The following is a 24267-nucleotide window of genomic DNA, read 5'->3' as shown; positions in this document are numbered from 1 at the left end:
CAGAAGTGGGGCTTGGCACACTGCTTCTTCTGAGCCCTGCCTGTTGACAGTGCCTTGGGAAGACTGTGCACATGGGAGCTGAAGTTAGGCAGCAGAGAGGGTGTAACTGAAGATGCCAGCAAGTCTCTGAGGAGTTTTTGTGGTTTGAAAGCAATGTTTGTCATGGGAGCTACGCTGGGAGCCCTCAACATACTCACTTAAAAGTTGGATGTTCTGGGCAGAAGCAGTTCAAATATGAACTGGAGATGAAAGGACATGCAGAAGTCTAAGCACAGGGATGGTTGGTGCAATAAAGACTGTAGCCAGCTGGAGGGTGAGTTGTAAAACCAGCATTGCTGGAGTTGTCTCCATGCATAGGGAGCTGTCTTTGCAGTGAGGCTTGCACTGGGGCAGGTTGGTGCCCAATCCTGCAAAGGATGTGGTTTTGCTACCCTTGAGTTGTCCAGTGGCTCTTGTCACCACATTCCCCTCCGTGTCATGCAAATGAAGGCAGCTGCATCTGAGTTCCTTCCTCTGCACAACAGCCCTGCATCCTGCACATCACATTGCACATGGCTGGTTGTAAGGAAGCAGCTCTTCACCCTATTTCATATGCTGTGACTGCTCAGCCCTAAGCACCTTTTTGCAGAGAAACCAGGGTCACCAGAACATTCTTTTAACAGCATGGAGGACCTTGCACAACAGCACAAGAGGGAGCTGCTTCCAAGCACATTCCAGGCAGGTAGCAGGTGTGAGGAAGGGGTTTTTTCCATATGGGGAACTATCCAGCTTTCATGTTGCTTCTACCACTACAGGATGAGGAAAGGGCAGCTGACTGCAGCTGTGATGTACTTTCTTTGCTTGCTGCAGCTTCCCACAACTAATAGAAGGATCATAAATGTCTGTGTAAATCAGGCAAGGTGGCAAATGATAGACTGCCTTGCAGTTTCCCTGGGCCTGCAAAGATTCCTCCAAACAGCTCTATTAACAACACGACTAATTTTTATTAGAAAAGGCAAAATAAATACCATGAAGCTGTGGCAGAGAGCTGTCCCCGCTACCTCAGCCTCTTAGCAGCCACTGCCTATTGGGTCTTGCAGTCACCATCTCCACTGTTTGCTGCCTTTATCTTCTTCAGCTCCTTCTGCAACTCCTCTTCTGCAGCCAGGATCTCTTTTGGCTTCTGGTACTGTAGGACAGAGAAATGCCCATAGCACTCCTGATCAGCCTCTCCTCCAAGCAAACTAACTGGAGCTAGGCTGCAGGCAACAGGGTGTCTGTTAGCACAGCTCTTGCTGGGTGGAAACTACACAGCTGGGCCCTCTTGACAAGGGAGGTCTTTCCATTATCAGCTACCTCTAATGCTTGCTTGGAGAGGTGGTACCCTCATGGTAGGGACATTTGGCAAGATCTGGAGTGTCAGTTACAGCACAAGTAAAACTTCCTAATTGCATGTGAAGTCTTGGCCTCCACCAACACCTCTGTTATATGCTGGCAAGCTGCGTTGTGTGGATCCCTGGTGTGCTCATTGGTCATAAGCTCACACGTGTTTGATATATAATCTCCACTTTTTTTAAAGGCAAGAGAAATAGGAGTTTCAGTTCCTCTGTCCTCCCCTCAGAGCCCTCTTGTCCAGCTGCAGTTTAGTGGTGGATGCAGGTGCTTTTTGGCAAGGGTTTGGTGTGTAGCAAACAGAAGCTCAGAAGCACTCAGGATGCTCCTCCTGGCCTGTTTCCTCTGCACACCCACGCCAGCTCTGCTGTGAGGTTTCCCTCAGAGGGGATGCGGATGCACTCTTGGTAGCTGGCTTCCGTGTTTAAGATGAGCATGTGCTGCTCAAAAGCATGTCTGCCTCTGGATGCTCCTTGCAGCAGGTAAGTGCTCATTTTACTAGACTCTTAACTTCCACCATGCATCTCCTCTCTGGCACAAAGCAGCAGGTGACTTTTTTATGGCTGAGAGACCTCCAAGTGCAGCAGGACCTTGGAGTCTTTAGCACTCACTCATAGAGCATGAAAGCATGCTCAGCCAAGACAAACTTTTTGTTGCTGAGAGAGGAGGCTTGCTCAGGCCAGTGGGAGGGGGATACATGGAAAATAGGGCACTATAGACACTGTTCCACCTGCAGGTCACCTTGATGAGCAAGCAGGGCCCCTCCTGTGGCCTGGGCTGTCCTGGCCAGTGTTAGCATGTCCAGTGTAATCTAAAACTGCCAGTGACTGTGACAGAGAAGGGGACTCAGCAGTGACCCACGGCATATCTCCCTGCTCTGCCTTGCTTCCCCACATGTAAGAATTTTAACTTTTTTGTGGACATAAAGGGAAGGGCAAAGTGCTGTTCTGCATGGCTAAAACCTCACCGTGATGATCAGAGTGTTGTTGGTATGGGTGAAGCTCAGGGCAGCTGCATCTAGGGGGAGCTGGTATCGGTCCAGGTCAGGAATAGGGAACTTCTTGTAGTACCTACAAATGTGAGAGGAGACAGAAATTAGAAGGATGGAGTTCCTATTTCCCTGAGCTACTTGTTATTCTGCAAGGTGTACTCCTGCATCTCCAGTGTGCCTGCCTTTGTTTCATGAACTGGGATCTGCAAGGAGCAGGCAAACTCCCAGGGGGGTAAATGCAGGGCGGAATGGATCTCTCAGGGTTGACAGGAGAAGCCTGTGCCATGCTGTGTGCCTGCTGGTGACTCCAGGCTGGTGGGAGCACTGGAAACAAACCTCTAAACTGGGAATTGGAGCTGGTAAAGTCCTGAAGAGCTCTGGTATATGGGAGCAGGTTTGGTCCCTCCAGGTTGCTCTCAAGAAATGCCAGGCATAGTTAGGGATAGAGCACTCAGCCTTGCTGAGGGATGTTCCTGCCAGCAGTTTCATGGGGAATTCTCTCCAAGAACTGGCAATTCTCTCCAAGGAACTGACTCGTAGCTGGTACTGAGGTGTTCAGAGCTGAACAAGAACAGGCAGCAGTTGCTGTCATGCCAGGAGGGGTTCTTCTTCATTCAGCTGGTTGTGTGTGAGGCTTGGCCTCTCTAGCTACCCTGCCCAAATTGCAGTTTATTTTCCAAGTCACGGTGAAAACAGCTACAAAGGGCAAATGGCTCTCCTGGTGCAGTGGGAGGAATGTACGCAGCTTGTTACCGCAGGGCTCAAACCGTTCTGTGTTGTCACTGCTGTCGGTATTTGGAAAAGGTGGCAGACATGGATAATAAGGGAGATGTCAAAGGTTAAACAGCAGAGATTAGATGAACACAAAGACATGTTAAGGAAGTGTTAACTTCTTACCGATTAGACAAAAAAAAAAAAAAAAGAAAGAAAGAAAAAAAAAGCAGTACACAGAAAAAAAACACTGTTTCAAAAGGCCTTGGGAGTTATCAATGAAACAGCAGCATTCTGCTGCCCCAGGACTAAGGAGAAGGGGAGAAGAATGGCTTTGGCTGGCCTCAAACTAAAATCTGTGACAAGATCAAAGGAAACCAGATCTGCCTGGCCACCCCCTCCTTCTCCTAACATTACCACTGCCTCTTGCTTCAATAATTGAATCAGGTTTGGCGTTTGGGGAGAAGGCTTTCTGGGTTTGTTTTTAGAGTTTAGTTTAATGGATTTATTTTACAGCAAGAGGTTTTAAGCAAATCCCACTTGAGCAGCCCTTGCCGTGGCCAGAGGGAATGGGAGTTGACTGGTGGATGTGAAGAGCTCCTGTCTGGGCTGGGAAAGTAGCTGATGGGAGGTTATCCCTGCCGAAGCAGGGAGATTCTCTGCCCTCGCCTCTCACCCCATGGCCAAGGGCAGTATTGCACTCTGAGCCTCGGTCCTGGCTTGAGAGCCACAGTGCATATGTGAAGTCACCTCTATTTTTTTTTCCTACTGGAAATCCACTTTTTGTCAGCCTGTAGGGAAAACTGCTACTGGTATGCTGAGAATTTATTGCTGAGCTACTCAGTAGTGACTTGGCAACCCATCCTGTTGCTTGTGCCTCTGGCTGGCGGTCAGCACAGCTCTGTTGCTCAGAGGCAGTGTGGCTGACTTCCAAGCGTTGGAGAGGCTCGGAGGTTTCCTTTCTCTCCCATAGCGATGCACGCTCTCGCTGTGGACGCCCCATGCCTTTGTTGCTATCTTGGAATTAGTTGCTGAGTGGTGCCTTGCCCTGGCCAAGACCCAGGAGAAATGATATAAGATATCCTGGAGCCTGTACTAAGTACTCCAGTGCTGGAGTCTGTCCCTGCTCCCTACTGAGGTGACTTTCAGCTTTAATTCCCAAAGCCCTTAACTTTCATCTGCAGGCTGTGAGCAGCTTTCATGTCCTTCAGCTATCTCTGACACTAGTCTGCGAGTGTGTGGCTGCCATACGATTGTGGGACAGCTCTACTATTATCCCGAGGGTGGTACAAAAAACCTTAAAGTCAGGTAGGACACAGGTGAAACCTTAGTGTACATTATAACCTTATGGCAGGCGAAGAGGTTCCCACATGCACACTGCTGCTAGTAGGATTGGGAGTAAATAAGCTTGCCTATAATAGCTGGGGTCGGACTTAAGAGTCAAACAGTACTCCTCTCCCGTCCATGGGTACCCACTTGTACCTGACAAGAATCTCACTCATCTTTGCTACACAGGTCTCCCAAATCTTTTCTTGCAAATCCTTCCCTGTGGATTCAGGCCAGAAACTTACTGTATTAGAGCTGTATCTGGTTTCATCAGGCAGACTCCCCCTCCCTACTGTCAGCTTCCTCCTGCTTTTGAGCATCCAGGTGTGCCCATGTGCAAAGCTCAGACTTCCCCTTGCCATTGTCTCTGATGTGGTAAACCACTGCCTGAAAACTGGGTTCTGCTGTCTTGAAAGCCGTTCAGTTTCCAAGGCAGAGCGAGTTCTTTGCCAACAGCACCACCTACAGCCAGCAGCAAGGAATGGTTGAAAGAGAACAGGGTGCGGGCTGGAAAGCACCACTGCGGTTTTGACCCACGAACCTGATCCTCCCGGGTTCTGCAGCAACGCTGGGGAGGGAAGGCAAGCAAAGGACAGGCTGCCCAGCCTTCCGTACGGGTGTATTTATCCCAGTCTGTAAATAGCATTCATTGACCTTCCAATATTCTCTCTTGTTTTCCTAATACTCCCTCCTTGCAATCTCTCCCCAACGCTACTGCTCATCCTGGCCTATTCCACTGAGCCAGTAATGGCTTTGGTGCACAGTGCATCTCACTCTGTGAGAGTGGCCATGTGATGACATAGGATAAGATGATGCTGAAGAGGATTTTTTGCTCCCATCTCAGTTTTCTTTTGGCAGAATATTGTGGTGCTGTCCTTTCTAGATTGTATTTTTTCTTGCTACCTCCAGAACAAAAAATATCATTGTCATTTGGCTATAGAGCAAATTTTTAAAGGTGAAATCTGCCTGCCTGTGTGCTCACAGCTTACACCGTGCCTCCTGAATTCTGCAGCTCCATGCATTCCGAGATACAATGACTAAATCAAAGTATCGTGTCTCAGGAAGAGGATGGGAAGCTCTAGCTTCAACAGGTCTGTAGAGGTATTTGAATCTGAGGATTCCCAAAGAGAAATGAAATGATATTTGACAGGAAAAGAACAGACTAAACACCTTGCTACTGAACTGTGAGATAAGTAACTGTGAGATAAGCAAAGTCCATTGCTGAGCTTGAGGGGCTTTTTGCTCAGTCTGGGGCAGCTGGAAGTGGAAATTGCAGTTGCATGTCTCTTTCTGTCCAAGGTATGGTTCCTCAAACAAAGGTGAGAGAGGACATTGCCCCTCTGCCACTTCCAGCCTGCCCTCTGTGCCAACCCACCCCAAGGGACTTTCAGCACTGGCAGTGCTGTCCTTACTGACTTCTTGTTCGTGGTCCGGATGACACAGCAGCGCTGCTCCTTCTCCACAGAGACACTGTAGACCTCCTTGGGGTAGGGCAGGTTACGGATCCGCCACTGGAAGCTGGTCAGGGTATCCTTCCTCATGAAGATGGGCTACAGAAAACAAGTACGTTTAGCAAGGCCCCTCCAGCTGTCTCCTCTCTCCTCCTTGTACTCTTTTGCTTTTAATACTCCAAGAGGCTCCATATGGGACTATCTCTTCTTTCCCACTGGATCATTTAGCAACAACTCAAGAAGCTGCCCAAGCACCAGTTTTCTAGGGCTAACATTTACCCAGGGCATTGCCTGTTCTGCTTGTAGGAGGCTGAAGACATTCACTAAGGGAGTCCCACAGCACAGTGATACAGTGAAACCGGGCCTCTGCCCCAGTCTGCTGTGCAGAGCTGCTCTTGTGTTTCAGGTCTACAGAAAAGAAAGTGAGAGACTAAAACCTCTGCCCCCTAAGCTAGTGAGACAGGAAGTTAAAACAGGCAGTGCTGTGTTAAGGAGCAGCCTGATACACACTGCCTGTGTTGGCCTTTCACTGCCATCACCTCACTTTCCACCCACTGTCCTGCCTCTGGCCTTCCTTTCAGCCTACTTTTTTGGAGGCTAGCACAGTAGCTGGCTACCACAGCAGTACAGTTTCTCTACTTACAGGAACCACAAATCACCTGAAAACCTCAAAAGAACCTAAACTGTGCCCTCCTTCTCCCCAGACCTTTGGGATGCTTTGTAGCAGAGCACTGGGCAGTTTAAGGCTGTCTCTTGGGCCCGTGAGTGATCTACAGACTATTGACTACTGCCGTAAGCACAAGGCTGGGTAGGTAGTTTTAGGTGCAGTGGTGCCTGCAGACCCTTACATACGTTAGAGCTGCTTTCCTTTATGAGCTCTGATTCCAGTGGTCCCAGGAGAGGCGAAGTTGGGTCTCCCACTTCAACCTGCCACTTGCCAGAGCCCCCGAGGGTGTTCTTCTCTCGCCACCTTCTACCTGTAGAAGGGAGAAGAGATTTTGTTATTCTGTTTCATATGAAGAAGTCCAGCAAACCACTACCAAAATTGCCCTGCACACCGAGTTGAAATGATGATAAGCCTTTTCCCTTAATTTCAATTATTTTCACTTTGGTATAAGTGGATCAGTTAGCTGGACTACTCATGAGTCCAAGAATTGTGCACTGACTGCCTCTTTTTTACTATGCGATACTGAAGCCATAGTAAGTTCACAACAGATGCCATGCTGCAATTGTGGTTTTGGATAATATCTGTAACCAACACCTTGTTTGTGTGTGGCTGCAGAAGCCACCAAAAAGCACGTTTCACCCCAGCACACATCGCAGCCCGTGTCAGGCTGTGCAAGCTGGCAATCCCATTCAGTGCAATTGAGTCTGTTGCGAGTGACCCTGGGCTGAAGCAAGGTTTGCCCAAGGAAGTGAGAAAACCCTGGGCCTAATCAACCATAGTTATGTCCCTTCAGAAGGGAGCGGGAGCTCCAGACACAACTCTTTCTGGAATATTTAGGAGCACTTTCTTCCTGCCCAGACAGTCCCTCCAACCACTCCAGCCCTACGAATACTGACCTACTGCCCCACTTACTCACTAACTGGCCGGTCTTCATGTCGTACTCTTCGGCCATCTCCTTCCCATCCTCAAACTGGTAGTGGATCTTCCGCTTCCCTAGAAGCAAGGCAGGGGCTGAGGGTCAATAGCAATAGGCTTACCCCGGCTGTAGGGCCCTGTCCCCTTGTCCGGGATCGCACCCCCTACGCTCGGGACCTCGTTTCCTTGTATGAGCGCAGCAGCACAGGGCCGTGTCCCTACGTTTGCAGACCCGTTTCCTCCCTTGGGACCCGGCCCCGGGCCCAGGCCGCGCTCCCTTCCCACAGGGCAGCCCCGAAACGCCCCGGGTTGGAGAGAAGGGGAAGGCAGGGCCCCATCCCGGCTCGCCGCTTCCGTTACCGTCCTGCACCAGCGCGGTCTTGCTGGCGGCCCGCAGCCTCTCCAGCCAGCTCGGCACCGCCATGGCGGCCGGGGCCTGTCTCCACGGCAACGCGCACACTTCCGCCGTCGACCGGAAGTGCTCGTCGGCCTCTGCCGGCGACCCGTAGCTGAGCGAGGCCTACCGCGGGGCCTAGGCCTGGTGCCGGCTCGGGGCCGCTTCCCTCCCTGGGTGCCGGGGGCCTTCTCTCAGCCCTCCGGGACCCTCACAGGGATCGCTTCCAGCCCCGGAGCTCAGCTCCCCAACGGCAACAAAATAACAGCGATGCAAGCCAACGCAGGCTATAAGCAAAATGTGTGAAGCTTGTTTTGATTGTATGCGACTGTTCTAAGCAACTTTCTCCTTCCTTGCTGCTATTCAGCGGCTGCAGCTTAATTTCCCCCCAGGGGAGCGAGGCACAGCCTATGGAACTGCGAGGGATTGTCAAAGCCTTTCCCAAGAGGAAGAAGGTGAGGGATGACTCAGGGAAAAGTGTCCCTCCAAAGATCCCAAAAGAAGGAATGGAGGAGCCTGAGGGTAAGTCCCGTGTGCCCATGGTGTGGGATATAATGGTAGTATCCCAGCATGCTGGCTGGAGGTACTGTGCCCCTAAAGGCTTCTCCTGGCCCCTGAGTGCATCTTCTGTAGAGGCATGGCTGGCTTGCTGCAGTGTGTACAGCCGGTGCCCAGCAGGGTGCCTGCCAACCAGTCCCACCTGAGATGTGTAGCTCGCTTGGTTCAGGACACGGCTTCTCTGTCACTGAGCTCCTGCCCTGTGCTTTTCTTCAGCAGAGTGGCTGAAACCAGTCACTGCCTACGTGTTGCAAGCTGGCATCGGCCAAGCTAGGGCAGAGATCTTCCACAAGCAGATTGTCCAGAATGGGGGATACGTACGCAACTGTCTCTGCTCGGAGGTGACGCACGTCATTGTAGCTGAAGATATGGACTGCGACCGGGCCTTCCGGCTCCTGAAATTGGCCAAGCTGCCTTCGAGCTTGCAGCTGGTGAAGGCATCCTGGCTCAGTGATTGCATTAGAGATCAGAAGCTGCTGAATACCGCTGGCTACAGCGTCTTTATCCCTCGGAGGTAGGCAAATGCTGTGCTGCTTTTCCTCCCTGTGGTGGCTCAATCCTAAATTGAATTGCACTAAAATTTGACCTCTGCTTGCAATCTCAGACTGCAGCTCTTCACAACTCCCTTGGGCATAGCTCAAAATCCTTTTTCGCCATACAGATTGTGAAATTTAGTGACTTTGTGACTGGTTGCCATTCTGTGTGATAGCAGAACGTGGAGCAGAGCCCAGAGTGCTAGCAGGAGTCCTGTTGCTCACCGCTGGTGCTAAGGGCACTTCTTCCTAATCCATCAGTGGTAGCAGGATGTTCTTATTTTTATTTTTTTAGAAATACTGGGGATTAAATGCTATTTTTTACTTACTGCAGATGAAGAGTAGAGAGAAAGCTGACAACTAGGCACAAGGGGAAGTAAGGAGTGGAACAGCAGCAACCACAGATTAGGGTCAAAATGTTTTGGTGGAAGTGCAGAAGAAGTGTTTAAGACTGAGGTAGTTGGGAGTGGAAGTTGCAGGTCAGTGAGATGGATTGAAACTGGGGCATTGAGCCAAAGCCAGAATAACGTGGGAGTACAGTTTGTATTGTTTGCTTCATTCCAAAATATGAGTAAAGGTTTTTTGGATAAGCTTCTTGGGGCTGATAAGTACTTCTCTACTAAGGTGTCTGATCCATGGCAGGTACCGGGAAGAGGGAGAACAGCAGCAGCAGCAGCAGCTCATGGGCAATGGAGAAAGCCAGTCCTTGATGGTGGAGAGCACAGCAGAACCAAATACTAAAGCACAAGTGGGGGATTCCTCACAGCAAAACCTAGGCAGCCTTTCACAGCAGCAACCATCTGAGGTGAGGCTTCCCACACAGGCTCTGCTCCTTGTGGACAGGTCCTGTGTACTGCTTTTGGCTAAGAGCATTCCCACAGGGGTATGATGCCAGACTTTCTGAGCGAAGGGATGTTGTTTGGATGTTTCAGTGGGTTGGTGCTGGCAGGTTTGGGCTGTAGACGTGGCTACTGCTTTTCTTTATCCCTTTAGGTGTTTAAAGTAGAAAAAACACCCCTTAAATTCCTATCTCCATCGGAATATTTCTAGATGAAGCAGTCCAGGTGCTCCAGTCTGGCCAAGGCTCACTCCAGTGATCATGTTTCTCCTGCCTCTTTTTGAGGAATATTCCCTGGCTGAGAATATCTCCCTTTCAGAAAGCACTGATATTTCATCCCATGTTCCTGCCTGAGCCACACTGACACATTCTCCACACCTTGGCAAGAACCCTGTTCAGACACATGTGCGGAGGATCAGATTGCTACTAGAACGATTGTGATGGTGTGCTTAAAATATCTGTGTCAAGTTATTGGTGGCCTCTGCTGTGAGTCAGTTTCTCGAGGTCTGCCATCAGCTTTGTCTTTTCCTGTGTTTTTGCCCAAGTTTGCTGAGCCCTTTTTTATGTTGGCATTATCCAAATCTATCTGCAGCCACAGTTACCACAGACCTCTTAGAACAGCAGCTGCCTTGTAATGCTGGTATCTGATGCTGTGTTTGCTAACTCAGTCCCAAATCATATGTGCTGAATTTGTTTTATGAAATGCTGCAATTACTCACTCACTCACTCACTAACTAGCCCACCAAAGGCTCCTTTGTTTTAGGCTTTCTTTTCTCGTGAGCATGTGCTTGGGGGGGATCTTTGCTCCCCAGATTTGCTGTCTAGTGTGTTATGGGCAGAGTTGGCTACTACTTCTTAACTGTATCACCTTTGCAATTACCCTATCTTTGCTGTTTCTTATAACTCTAGTGGTAATCATAAATAACAAATCTCACACTTAAGAACAAGAAAGGATTTTTGTGCTGTTGTGGATCCTGTGGCATCTGTCCTGCTTTCTTCTCACGTTTACTTTGGGTGGTCAGACAGCTGCTAGAGTCTGTGGGAAGCCTTGTTGCCTTTTTTCCTTTTAAATCCCCTGAAGCAATGATACTTCCTGTTAGTCTGTGTGCAAAAACAGTATCTGTAGGCACCTGAGTAAATTCCCTTGGTCCAAGCTTAGGGCTGTGTGAGGTTGAGAGGAGAACTCGATGGTTATGCTTTAAAGGCATAAACACCACACCAACAGAGAAGGTGAACATGAAATCTTAACGTGGAAGTAGCATCCATTTAAGCACCGAGTCTTTTCTACTGTGGGTTGATGCTTTCCTCTAGGCAGTGGGGAGTGTGCTGGTATATCATACTGAGTGGGGACTGCTCTGAGAATTTGGGGTTTGGATGTGAACTCTGCAGAAATCCTGTTGCCAGTCACGTTGTCACAGCTGCTTTGTGACTGGCATCAAGTTGCTGTAGTTTTCTGCAAGGCAGCAAGTGGTGCCAGTTATTCACCAATGGAACCCTGGTACTGTTTCCTCCCTCTCAAGTGAAGCACTGCCTCAGCTGGCAGGCTCGAGCTGCCTTCCTGGGACACACAAACCAGGCACAACCCATTCTTACCCAGCTCTGCAAGTCACCTGCTGTAGGATCCTGGAGTAGCTTAGAAGCTCAGAAGACTATTGGTTTTGCACGTATGGTTGTAAAAAGCCCATCAGCTTTTTTGGCAAAGCACAGAGATTCTGGGGTTTATGTACTGTTTCACCTATGTGACATTGCTGGCTGAGAGAATGGGAATTGCATGCTCCAGCTGTAGAGTTGTTTACGTTGTGGTGGATAACATGCTCCTTAAATGCTTTTAAGGGGCTTACTAAGCGATCTGAACACTCTGAGGCTTTGCTACCCTTAGAGGGAACGTTGTCTTAAGGGAGTTGCATACAGAGTTTCAAAGCAAATAAAACTACTTCAGTCTATCAAATCCTCAGTCTGACCCAATTTTCAGAGTTATAAAACAAGATTACAAAAGGGAAAGCACAGGAACATCCTGCCTCTTCTGCCTAATGACTTCAGCTCTGTATGTTGCAGGAATTTTGTCTGCAAGCCTCCCTAGCCAGCAGAAACAGGTTGTAAGGATGTGGCTCGGCCTTAGTTAGGCTGATGCTCTGCAGAAACTCGTAACGGGACTTGTGTGCAGCGTGTAACTTCAGGACGGATCCCAAACAGCTCTGTTCCTTTCGGGTTTATTTCCGTGGTACAAGAGCTCACGTATCTCTGTGGACTCCTGTGTTTATACATAAGGAGAGAGGAGGACCCCAATGAGCAAAGCGGTCTTCAAAGCCTCTGTTCAGCTTCCTACTTCTATCCGCTTTTGTTCATCACCTGAAGCCAGGGGTCATTGTTTCTTAAGTCCACACAGAGGCATCCTAATGCTGAGGGTATCAGCAAATGTATACATTGGTTCTTTCTTCTGTCACTGAGGAATGTGGAGTCCTTTGTGGCATTCCTTCCTTCCCCTTTTCTCTTGCAGATAGCCATGGGGAAAATGGGGGGGTTGTAATTTAGTACCCTGTTAAGATTTCATCTGTAACGTGAAAACAGAGTTCAGGGCGTATCTCCTGTGATCTGCATCGTGGGGTGGAAGGCGCAGAGACTGAGTGTGAGAGATGTGCCTGTACAGACAGCAGATCAACAAAAAGTTTCCCAGGAGGAGTGCGTGTGTCCTTGGGTTGCATCTGGACAGCAGCCTCTGTTCTCCTGTGCTTTGTGAGATATGCATGTGTTTTCAAGGGGTGCCTGGGTAGCTTAGAACATTTAGAGCTGTGTGTGCGTATAACTAACAACTTCCTGAGATGGCAATTTGAGCACTGCGTACCCTGGAGGTTGGTTAGTGCTCTGACTTCCTACTCCCAAGAGCAGACTGTGCTAACGGGACATATGTGAGGCATGCACTTATTCTCACATGACTGCTTTTCTACCTCTCCCTGAAGAAAGTCTATGACGATGAAGACAGCGAAGAAGATGCTAGTGTCACTCAGGGAGATCTGGAAGCGCTGATTTCTGGCCGCTATCCTGTGAAATCATCAGAGGAGACCAGCGGCAGCTCTACCGCAGTGGCCCAGCCTGCCAGCAAGTGGGTTTGTGCACAGTCCTCCAACAGCAAGAAGGAGAATCACAACCAGTGCATCACAGAGAAGCTGGAAGTGCTGGCAAAAGCCTATTCTGTCCAGGGGGACAAGTGGAGAGCTCTGGGTTATGCTAAAGCCATCAATGCACTCAAAAGCTACCACAAACCAGTCACCTCCTACCAGGTAAAACACTTTCCCAGAGTAGTGGAACAGAGAGATGGACTCAGCATCTCATCTGTTCTAAGGCAGATCCACTCCTGTTTCTGTGTGGGGCAGCTTATCTTCATGCCTTGGGAATTGTGCTCGAAGCTGTTGTGTAGTGAGTTGGATTCTTTGACAGAAAAGTGGAGTCAGAGCCTCTATCCCATGTTCAAACTCAGAGCCTCTTAGGGTCAGATCTGAGCACCCATGAGATAAATGCCTTCCCTAGGTTCAGTGCAGGGCCATTTTCTCCTTCCTCTTAAACCTCAGCAACTGGCTAGCATTGGAGATAACATATAAAACTAACTGAATCTGGTCGTGATTGACTGTGACAGCCCAGCCGTTCAGTGTAGCAGTGTTTCAATCCTCTTCTGTATGCTTGTCCTTTTTCACTTGGCACTGAACCTGCATAAGCCAGGTCTGAAGATGAGCAGCTCACAGAACTAGTGCTGCCGCTTACCAGTCACTGATCAAATGGCTGACTGGGCTCTGAGTGGTAACAGCTCCACAGCTCGTCTGTGGCTTTTATCACCTCTGATTTCTTGCTAGGAAGCCTGTAAGATTCCTGGGATTGGGAAGCGAATGGCAGAGAAGATCCTGGAGATCTTGGAGAGTGGACACCTGCGCAAGCTGGATCATATCAGTGAGAGCGTGCCTGTGCTGGAGCTCTTTTCCAACATCTGGGGAGCAGGGGTCAAAACAGCTCAGATGTGGTACCAGCAGGTAAGTTTAGTGCTTCATACAAGTGGTTCTCAGGCTGTGATTTGAGGACTGCTTCTGAGTGCAGGAGAATTACTTTAACAAATAGTTTCCAGTTGTCAGTATCCACAGATGGGATTCAAATCTGCTTTTATGGGAGGAATTGCGAGGCTGGGTCCTGTTGTGAGTGTATTTGGGGAGAGTGGAGTGCAGGCAGCCAAGGCTGAGTTTGGGTGAGGGGTAGACAAAGATGTGCAGTAGGAGGAGTGGAGGACACACACTTTCTCTTCTGTTACCATCACTGCTTGGAGACTCATCTCACCCTGCGCGCTGCAGTGACACTGTTAGGAGCCGGCCTTGAGCCAGGACGTCTTGGTTGCCAGAGTTCCCCATCCAGTCACTGCCCTGTTGTCCTGGCTGGCTCCTGTAGCTGTTAGAGCAGCCATCCACCTTGTTGTAAAAATGAAGTTGAAGTAATTAAGTGCCAACATGAGTCTGTCCAGCCCGTTGGTAAGTTCCTTCTGAGAAAGAGTGTGTTTCCTGAGCATAGATCTAGTGAAGCCTGCCTTCCTGTAGTGTTTGGTTTGTGATTGGCTTCTTCGCTGTCTGAAAATGTGCTTGTGTTTACACTGTAGGCTTTCCTTTACCTGCACCACTTGATTTCATTCAAGCCACAAAGAGCACAGTTGCCTTAAGAACAGTACCCTTCTGTCAGATTTAGTTAAGATTTGAAGTCATTGTGGGGTGGAAATTAGAAGCGTGTGTGGGGATTGCCTAAATCTCTTCAGGAAGGAGGCCATAAGCGATTTCTACAGGTGATTTCAGAAACTGTGACTAGCCTGGTCTTGAGACAGGTTAAATACCACCTCCCCTGGTCCTAGTGGAAAGCATTTGAAGAGCGAAGTTTCAGCAGAGATCATGTGTTCTGCACTAGGGGTTCCGGACGCTGGATGATATCCGCACAAAGGCGTCTCTCACCAGCCAGCAAGCTGTGGGCCTGAAGCACTACGAGGATTTCCTGCAGCGCATGCCTCGGGAGGAAGCTGCAGAAATAGAGCAGACTGTGAGTAGCTTGCTCCCGGGCCCTTGGAGTGGAGGACCTGCTGGGATCTGTCAGGAGGGAGCAGGCTGTGGAAATGTCCCTGTTATAGCCGAGTTCTTCAGCATCTACTCTGAGCTGTGTTAGCGCTTAGGTGACCGTTTTTGGGTGTGGGCCCACAAAGTACTTACTTGAACCTGTAAGAAGGTTCAGTTTGATTGCTTGGCAAGAAGGATAAAACTTCCCAGCTGTCAGTTCCTCACAATGCTTTGAAAAAGACTACATGTGGCATGATGGTTTGAGCAGGTTCTAGCTCCTCTTTCCTGTGTCATGTCTTCTCTGAGATATCTGCTTTTGGCCAACGCCCTGAGCCGATTCCCTGATGCTGCTTCTCCAAAGGAAGCCACGAGCATTCTGTGAGCTGGTTGTTGGTGTGGGGACAGACCATGGGTATCCTTGGTAGAAGCGACAAGGATCCAGGTGCAGAAGGACGTTGCTCGCTCTAGTAAGCCATGGCACTCCAGGACCATGGGGTGCTAAGCCAGTGTACCCTAATGTGAGCAGAGAGCTTGGGGCTCCATCATTGCTACCCCTGTGCTCTCTGATCACCATGGAAGCAGCAGGCAGCGTGACCCTGTCACTCGGCCACAGGGCCTGGCCACGAAGAATACGCTCCTGCCAGGCTCCTGCTGGGGTGTCAGTCCCGTATGCCGGATTAGCCATTCTGGTAGTGAGCAGTCCTTTTCCCAGGCAGGCTGGTTTGAGGAGCTGGCTCTTGGGGATGGGCCTATTGTTATCTTGATGGGATTACTGTGCTCCCCTCCATACACAGGCACACACCTCTGATCCAGGCTAGGGAGAGAGAATAAGGGATTAGTCACTGTCTGTGCTGCCTGTCACAGTGAGATCTGATGTGCTTTTAGGCTTTTGGGTGGGGCTGGGAGTTTTCTAGAAATCTTCATTTAAAGCCAGAAGGGGGGCAAGGACACCAGAGGAGGGCTTGCTCCGCATGAGAAAGGCTTGTGGCTTCTTGAAGCACCTCTGGGGCAAAGGTTAATGGGTTTATCTCTTGCTAATGAAGGATGATCCTCAAGAGTGACAAGGGGCTGTGGGCATGGACACTACCTTCCTGAACCTCAGCCCCTGTGATGGCCTCGTCACTGGGAATTGCTGAGCCCCTAATTATTTGCTGCCAACAGGGTGATTGGCACAATCAGACCAAGAATACTTCTCTCTTGTCCAAGGACCTGGGAGCCTTTCTTAAGCATTTAATGAATGAAGCCATCAGAATTGGCACTCTCTGCACAGAGTGGGAGCTGGGATCCAGCCTGGAAGTGGCTGCATTAGGGGTATCTCTGATGCTGCTGCCTCCTTAACATTGCTGCATCTTCCAACTTGTCCCAACCCAGCTCCGGCCTGGCCTCCCCCAAGAGCTGATACTGATGGCCAACTTTGTGGCAGCAGCCTGGTAGATCATTGTGTTGTATGGTGGTGGGCTGGGCATTTGCAGGACTATGTAAAAGCCACCCCAGCACACGCAGCTTCTGACAGCAGGCCAGTCTTCTCCTTGGGGCAGTTTGCCATGCCTGCCAAGTGTCAGCTCTGTACAGAGACCCTGGAGCTGCAGGACTGGCTGAGGCAGGTGCAAGATCATTTGCTGCCTGGACAGAGAGGGCATTGAGAGAGCGGTCTGTGACTCTTATCCCCTCTTTCTGTTCTTGAAGGTCAGACAAGCAGCCCTGGCCCTGAAGCCTGGGCTTGTGTGTGTGGCATGTGGCTCCTACCGTCGGGGGAAGGCCACCTGCGGAGATGTGGACGTGCTGGTCACTCACCCGGATGGTCAGTCTCACCGTGGGCTGTTCAGCAAGCTGCTTGACAGCCTCCACGAGAGTGGTAAGAGGGCTGGGGGCTGGCACATGGCACTCGAAGCTGTTCTTAGCGCAGCCAAGCCAAGGAGGGACTGAGGTCAGAGCTACACGTGAATAGCATCCATTGAAGGGCAGGTGATCGCTTCTCCTCTCTTGTGAGGTTGTCAGGGCTGAGGCTGTGTAGTTGCAGGGACCCTGCAGCGCACTGAGACCCCTCAGCTGCTGTCTGGACCGTGGGAAGTTCAGGATGGGGATTCCAGGCTCTGCCACTCAGCTCCCCTTTGCCTGCTCCCTCTCCTCAGGCTTCCTTACAGATGACCTAGTGAGTCAGGAGGACAACGGTGATCAGAAGAAGTATCTGGGGGTGTGCCGCCTTCCCGGGCCAGCCCGTCGCCACCGGCGCCTGGACATCATCGTGGTGCCTTACAGTGAGTTTGCCTGCGCCCTGCTCTACTTCACCGGCTCGGCTCACTTCAACCGCTCCATGCGCGCCCTGGCCAAGACCAAGGGCATGAGCCTCTCAGAGCATGCCCTCAGCATGGCTGTGGTGCGAGGCCCTGGTGGTGTCAAGGTGGCCTCTGGCCATGCTCTGCCCACCCCGACGGAGAGAGACGTCTTCATTCAGCTGGGGCTGCCTTACCGAGAGCCCTCGGAACGGGACTGGTGACACCCTGTTGTCGCCCAGCGCTCCGAGCCCCACGCTGTGCTGCTTTTTTGAAGGGTGCTGGCTTCCCCGGTGCTGTTCTGTGGTGACTGTGAACTGGGCAACGTGTCCCAGCAAACTGGGGCTCCTTGCAAACTGGGGCCCTGCTGCTAGCAGAGCTTTGTGGCTTCACCCAGCAGAGGGCGTGGTCTGGAAGCGGGCTGGGATCAGGCTGGAAGGGCTGCCCGGTGTCACACGCGTCTGCCTGTGCCCAGCTCTCAGGCACCCCCTGGCTACTGAAGGGGCTCACTGCCCGCCGGCTAACCCTGGCCTGGCTCTCCCTAGGGAAGCTCCAGGAGGTTGACCTGGAGAAACCTTACGATGAAAGCCGTCCTGGTGCTTGGGGACTGGGGAAGAGGGATGCATCTTCCTCTCTGTCTGAGCACAGATGCCCCATAATCTCTGTCCTGAGCTGTGTATGAAGGCAGCAGGGGTCTGGCCTGGCCTGGAAACAAGCCCCTTTCCTCTGCTCACTGCTGTTGGCAACTGCTGCTCCGGGAATTGCGAAGGGTTCCCCTGTGCTGCTGCCATGTCCTCCCTCTGTCTGACTTGTGTCCCGCAATGGGTGCACTCATTGTGCAGTGCCAGGCAGCTTCCCCTGGTGCCAAGTAAGCCCTGAGGAATGCGTAAGAACCCACTGTGCCGTGTCTGTGTGTTCTCAGTTTGTCATGTGCTGAGCATCCTGCAGTGCAGAGTGCTGTGATCCTCCTGGCCTGGGCACACGGGCTCCTTTCCCCTTGGTGCAGGAAAGGAGTGGCCCTTGGGCTTCAGGGTAACTGTGCTCAGGCTTGTAACGACGCTGAATGTAACCCGGTAGGACTGTGTGTTTGGCGCATACAAGGCATGGAGGCAGAGAGAAACGTGGATAATTCAGTGTTAATCTGGGCAAAGCAGAGCTTTCCCATTTTGTGTGTGTGGTATCCAGGAAGTCACCTGGTCTGTATCAGAGCAAGTGTGTGTGTGTGTGTGTGTGTGTGTGTGTGTACATGTACAGGTGTGCTACCCCCTTCTATTCCAAGGGAGTGAATTTTATTTCTCAGGAAAGCTCAACTATTTTTGTATTTTGGAGATGAATTTCACAGAGGCTTTCAGTGCTCCGCAGCATCAGCTGCTGGTGAGGCCAGGGTGGTTGTTCCTGCCCCAGTCTCTGGGGCTGACCTGGCCTTACGCTCCCTTGTCATGTGGGGGACCTGGCTCCCCCCACTCTGCACTTTGCTGCGTCTTTGTCAAGTGCAGGGATGAGCTGTGTTTGCTGCCGGGGCAGGCACTAGGGCCTCAAACCTGGCAGCTGTGTCAGCCCAGCCCTTCTACAGAACACTTGGTGGAAATGAATGTCTTCTGGCGTGTCTTGGTGCTTTGAAACATAAAGTACAATAAATCCCTTATCTCTTTTTCCTTGATGCCTCTGTCTTCTTGCTCCCTGCCTTGCAGTTGGGCTTCTCACCTCTGTCCCTGGGTGAGCACGGGTTTTGATCCAGCTCTCGATGCCAGGGTGAGCTGTTCCTTGTGGGACTGGGGCTGCCCCTCTCGCCAGGGTCACATGCTGGGGATGTTGCTATGGGTGGGGGAAATGCGGTGCTGCTGTCCCCCGTCCCTTTCCCCTTTGTCCTTCCCTCCGGGCCCACAATTCACACTGCGGTGCCAAACGGGTGCTGCAGCAGCCCTGCAAAGCTCTGGCCTGGCTGTGCGTGCTTTTACTAAGGGGGAGGACTGGGGCTGCTCAGAGTGGGACTGTTCCCTGGGCTCTTTGGGAGATTCAACTTTTTTGGGGACACAGAGAACTCCTGCCAGCCTCCTGCGCTGTGAGGGAGGGGGCTTGTGTCTGTCCCTCCCTTCCCACCCCTCAACTCCCTGCCCAGGAGCTCTAGAGGGGGCAGAGAGCCCTCCCGTGGCCAGCAGCAGCCGCAGCTGCACGGTCCAAGGATGGGGCCATTTCTTCTGCAGATGCAGCAGGGAAGGAGCACGACTGCTCTGCCAGGGGCCAGAAGTGACGCTTCTGGGTGCCACAGGCTCCCACCTCCCCCTTGTCCTGGGCCAAGCAGTGCAGCACCTGTGGCTGGATCATGCTGCCTGCTGTGAGCGCTGGGCTGGGCAGTGCCTCCTCTGCGTGGAGGGGAAAGAGCAGCTGTGTGCCCCTAATCCCACTCTGCATCTTCTGAATTACTTGCAGACCCCAAGGTAGGGGTTACCTCCAGTCTGGCATTCCCCAAAGCTAGGTGTGGCTCTGGAATCGCTCTTCTGCCTGTGCAGCAGAGCAGGAGCTGGCCACTACGTGTCCCCAGCACAGCTTCTGCCTCTTCTAATGTCACACAGAAGAAGGCACAAGGCTCAGGGCCCGGACAGAGCTCCTGGGGTGCCTGGGAGGGGCTGGATGGCTGTGGGTGCTGAGCCCTCAGGATGGGTGCCGACAGGGTGAGCAGAGGCCACTTTAGGCATCTCTGTGGGGGTGCTGACTGGTTCCTGCACCCCAGGAAAGGGCTTCAGTGCTTTCCCCCTTCCTGCCCTCCCTGGCTGTGAGTCCGATCATCCTGAAAATTAAAAATAAACCCAAACACAGCAGCACTTTAAGAGACTGAGTGGGAAGCCGGGGAGCCAGGATGGGTGCTGAGCTCCTGCCACAGAGCCCCTTGCTCCCACTGCTGCCCCGTGTGCCCCCAGTGCGGGCACAGACGGGGGGCTCAGGCAATTCTTGTCCCCCCAGCAGCTCTCTCTGCCCCCGAGGGTAAAAGGAAGAAAAAGCCGCTCTGAGTCGCAGCATTAGGGCAGCTCTTCCCACCCTGTTCCCTACCCCATGGGGAGGACACCTCATCCCTTGTGCCGGTCCTACGGTGGGGATGGAGGCAGAGGGGGGCAAAGGGGCCCTTTGGGCTCCTGATGGTGCCGCTTCATATTCACGAGTAAATACTTGCTAATGGCAGCGCGGCCGGGAGAACGGAGCGGAGCTGCTCCCCCCGCCGGGGCAGGCAGGGAAATGAATATGAATTTATCATGATTAGGTGAACCCAGCAGGGAGAGCGGGAGAGAGAGGGCCAGGCAGGGAGGGGGCGGGCGAAGATGGATCTGTGCAATAAAATTAAATAAGGACACCAAATAGAGTCACTGCTCGCGCGCCTGCCCACCCGCGTGCTGGGCCTCTCCCGCCCTCCCTCGCTCCTCCAGCTTTGCTGATTTCTCTCTTTCCTCAAATTTATGAGGCCAATTATGAAGATGAGGTTGGAAGTTCTCAGAAGTTCACTAAATGCAAAGTGCGGTCCCTGCTGTTCCCATCAAATTAATTAACCGAGCGCTATTGATGGCCGGGCGGCGTCGGCACGGCGTGGAGCGCGAGGGAAAGGCTGCTGGGGTGCAGCTGGGGTGGGCGGGGGGAACCCTGCGGGGTGTCCCGGGGCGGAGGGGCAGCAGCTGTGTGCCCAGCGCACCCCTGCTCTGCTGGAGCAGCTCCTGTGGATGGGGCGGCTGTGCCCCCCCAGCCTATAGGATTGGCTTTTGGGGGTCCCACACGGCCCCTGTGTCCGCTGTGTCCCCACGGCGGTGAGATACCCTCTCTACTGCTGGGATGCTCGTGGAGGAGGGGAGATGCAGGGCACCAGGCTGAGCTCAGCTACCACCCAGCCAGCCCTTCCCTCACCCGTTTTTGGGAGAAAATGCACCCAGAGCAAATTACATCGCTCAGAGAAGTCTCATCCCTGTGCTTGAGGCTGGGAGGGGATGGTCCCAAGCCCTTCCAGAAGGTCCGGTCCCGAAGCCCCGGATCAAACCCCAGAGGTCTCCATTTGCTGCACTGCTGCTCCGTGCCTCCGTTTCCCTCTTCCTTGCATTTCTCGGGGCTGTTCACTCCGTGGGCTTTCACTGGGTGCCAAACCAGCGTCCCGGTTTCCGAGGAGCACGAAGATACAGAGAGATGCCCCCCAAAGCAGCCTTGTTTGGCACCAAATATTGGTGCCATGTCTAGCTTGCACCACCCGGCTGTGGGGACCTTCACTCCGCAGCGCCACGAAGTCTGAGGCCACACAACCCCCCCGCCCCGGGGCTGTGGCTCTGGGTCTCCTCCTGCCCCGCGATCCGTGCGCTCTCGTCGGGCCGCACAACGGCACAAAGTGCGGCGCTCACAGAGGCGCTGTCTCTCCGGCAGAGCCGTAACTCGGCTCCCGTCATCACGGGAAAGGGGAGGCAGGCGCTCCCGTCCCCTCGGATGGGAGCCGCGTTGCTTGCCGATCATTTCCCTGCTTGTGTCGAGTCGGAGAAAAGAAACAGCCCGGCAGCTCCTGGGCTGCTGACGCTGGGAGCGGAGAGGGAAAAAAATCAATCCCAAACGCGGGAAGGAGCGGTTTGCAAACACCCGGCTTTGGGGCCGGGCTCCCCGCCGGCTGCTGCTGTAGGGCTGGGCTCGCAGCCCCGTCCTGCCCCGCAGCCAGCCCCAGCCACGGGGCCAGCGCCGCGCAAGTGGGCTGGGAGGGAGAGAGGATGGGGATCCCGCGCCACTCGTCGGGAAAGGAGGCAGAAATAAAGGGAGAAGTGAGGGGACAGGCAGCAGAGGGAGCTGGAGGACCGGGTAAGGGCAGCGCTGGGGGTGCCTGAGGTGGGGGCAGCCCCCGGCTCCGTGCAGCCTGCTCCTTGTCGTGGGGATGGCGGAATGGGATGGAGGGGTGCGAGGTGGGTTGCGATGGCACAGTGACCCCGAGCCGGGGGCGGGCTCAGCCCGTGCCCACAGCCCAGCTCCTGGGCCTATCCCTGTCCCCTCCTCCAGTTTTGCCCGCAGTGGGGTCCTGAGCCGGCAGCACTGAGCCTGGAAGGATGCTCATCACAGCAGGGGGACCCGGGTGGCTCTGTGACCATCAGCAGCAGAGCAGCGCGTCCCCAGGGAGCAGGAGGACCTGGTGCAGGTACAGCAGAACCTGAAATGCCCCCTGCTCTGCTCCCCCCACCTCCTGCTGAGCTCTGGGGTGCAGAACTCTGCAATTATTCCTGCAATCAGCCCAGTTTGCCTTCCTTGGGCAGGCCAGGCCATGGGGCAGTGCCCTGGGGACATCAATCCCAGCTGCCACCCCCAAGCCCTCCTGCAGCCTCCCCAGCTCCCTCTCTCAACCCTTGCCATTCCAGCAGCAGGAGCCAATACACGGCCATGGGTGCCATGCTGGAACAGTACAGCCCCTGGAGCACGGGTGGTTGAAGGCACTTTCTACTCCTAGGGAGCAATGCCCACGGCAGGAAGGTCTTGCTGCTGTGCCTGGTACTGCAGTGGGGTCATTTTGGTGCCACCAGGCTTCTTCTGTTGTGGTCTCTGCCAGTGTCTGCATGGGCACTTGTAGTGCTTTCCAATGGACAGCATTGTTCTGCTCCCCATTTCTCGTGCTCTGCAAAGCTGGAGCAACACACAGGAGATGCAGCAGGACCCCCCACCCTGCTCCCAAGGGTTCACCACTGAGACACCCCAAGAGGACACCACTGGAACACCCCAAAGGAACAACACTGGAACATCCACAGGGGACACCATTGGGACGCTCCGAGGGGACTCCACTGGGACATGCCAAGGGGACACCATTGGAACACCTCAAGGGTTCGCCATGGGAACACCCCAAAGGAACACCATTGGGAGTCTCCAAGGGTACACCACTGGGACATCCCAAGGGCTCACTATGGGGACACGCCAAGGGAACACCATTGGGACGCTCCAAGGAGACACCACTGGGACACCCAAGAGCCAGCACCCACAGCCACGGGGGGATTTGGGGCCGGGGGGGAGGTGGGGGGGACGACCCTCCTGCTCATTCTCCGTTTTCTGCCTTAATTAGAACCCGGAGAGACCGGGTGAAATCGCATTAGCGCGGGGCCCCGGTGCGCGGAGCCATCCATCTTTTTTTATTACAGCGTAATGGGGCTGCTCGCGAGGCGCCGTGCGATTTGTCACAGGCCTCGTTCCCTGATAACGGGCATTTGTCATCACTTTCTTCCCGTGTTAATGTCATCATCGGCGGGCTGACAGGCGGACCCGCGGAGGGAGCGCTGGCGACAGACCACATCCGTCAACCTAATATTTCCGTGGCTGTGGGGATCGGCCGGGCTGCGCGCACGCATTAAAGCGCTTATGGGGGAGAGAGGGAAAAAAAAAAAAAAAAAAAAAAAAAAAAAAAAGGAAAAAAAAAGGAAAAAAGAAGGAAAAAAAAAAGAGAGAGAGAGAAAAAAAAAGAGCCATTGTCATTAATTAAAATGTTGGCACGAGCATGTCACTGCATGGGGACGTGGCCGTGGCTTTCTGCTGGAGGACGCAGCATCTCCTGGATCTCATTTAGAGGATATCTGGGGCTGGGAATCAGCAGAAAGGTCGTTGGTAAGAGGGGAGGGGATAAGTGGGATGGTCCCCCCCACGTCCCACCCCAAGGGTTTTGTCCCCGGGCTCACTGGGGGCACTGGTATGATGAAGTGAGCAGCCTCAGCCTCATGGAGTGGAGGGAGGGAGGGGAACCCCCGTGTCCCCCCATCAGGGACCTGCCCCCAGCCTCGGGGCTGCCCGATAATTTGTGGTTGGGGGTGCTCAAGGCTTTGCCCCCCAATTTTTGGCTGTTTCCATGGAAACTGGGGGGCAGGGGTGGTGCTTGGGATCATGGGTTTTAATGGCTGGGGGGGCTGTCATTTTCAGTTCTTTTCTGTCCTTTGGTAATAGCGGAGAACAAGAAGCTTTGAGTGGGTTTTTAATTTAATAGCTGTATTTCTAATACCTCTGCGAGGCATCTGGGGGCTTTGGGTGGGTGTTCCCCACAGGGAAGGGGACGCAGCCCAGGACGTCCCACTCTACCCCAGGTTGGGAGTTTGAGGTTTCCCCAGCAGCCGATGGGGAAACTGAGGCACACGGCGCTGCGTCCCCAGCGCGCTCCCACCTCTCCGCTGTAAATCACTGCCCTCCATGGGC

The 24267-nt window shown here is 53.0% G+C and overlaps 2 protein-coding genes across 5 annotated transcripts; one reads left to right on the top strand and one right to left on the bottom strand.

The window, feature by feature from the left end:
* On the bottom strand, nucleotides 962-7941 carry DPCD (deleted in primary ciliary dyskinesia homolog (mouse)). Its single transcript, XM_021397669.1, has 6 exons — nucleotides 7793-7941; nucleotides 7430-7510; nucleotides 6703-6827; nucleotides 5816-5949; nucleotides 2339-2441; nucleotides 962-1168 (listed from the first exon to the last, which is right to left on the bottom strand). Exons 1-6 carry the CDS (start codon nucleotides 7854-7856, stop codon nucleotides 1064-1066), a joined length of 612 nt encoding a protein of 203 aa, XP_021253344.1. The 5' UTR covers nucleotides 7857-7941; the 3' UTR covers nucleotides 962-1063.
* Nucleotides 1189-18760, top strand: POLL (DNA polymerase lambda). Of its 4 annotated transcripts, none has more exons than XM_021397666.1 (9): nucleotides 1189-1853; nucleotides 8194-8281; nucleotides 8604-8898; nucleotides 9560-9722; nucleotides 12713-13033; nucleotides 13601-13774; nucleotides 14685-14813; nucleotides 16514-16682; nucleotides 16960-18760. In XM_021397666.1, exons 1-9 carry the CDS (start codon nucleotides 1824-1826, stop codon nucleotides 17322-17324), a joined length of 1734 nt encoding a protein of 577 aa, XP_021253341.1. In that variant the 5' UTR covers nucleotides 1189-1823; the 3' UTR covers nucleotides 17325-18760. The 4 variants fall into 4 exon arrangements, with proteins under 4 accessions (XP_021253341.1, XP_021253340.1, XP_021253342.1 ...); XM_021397665.1 differs by having other exon boundaries at nucleotides 8601-8898; XM_021397667.1 differs by lacking the exon at nucleotides 1189-1853 and having other exon boundaries at nucleotides 7902-8348; nucleotides 8601-8898.

This window comes from Numida meleagris, chromosome 5 (assembly GCF_002078875.1).
Source record: "Numida meleagris isolate 19003 breed g44 Domestic line chromosome 5, NumMel1.0, whole genome shotgun sequence".
NCBI lineage: Eukaryota > Metazoa > Chordata > Aves > Galliformes > Numididae > Numida > Numida meleagris.
Note: the sequence above shows the minus strand (reverse complement) of the source record. Positions and strands in the feature narration are given on the sequence as shown.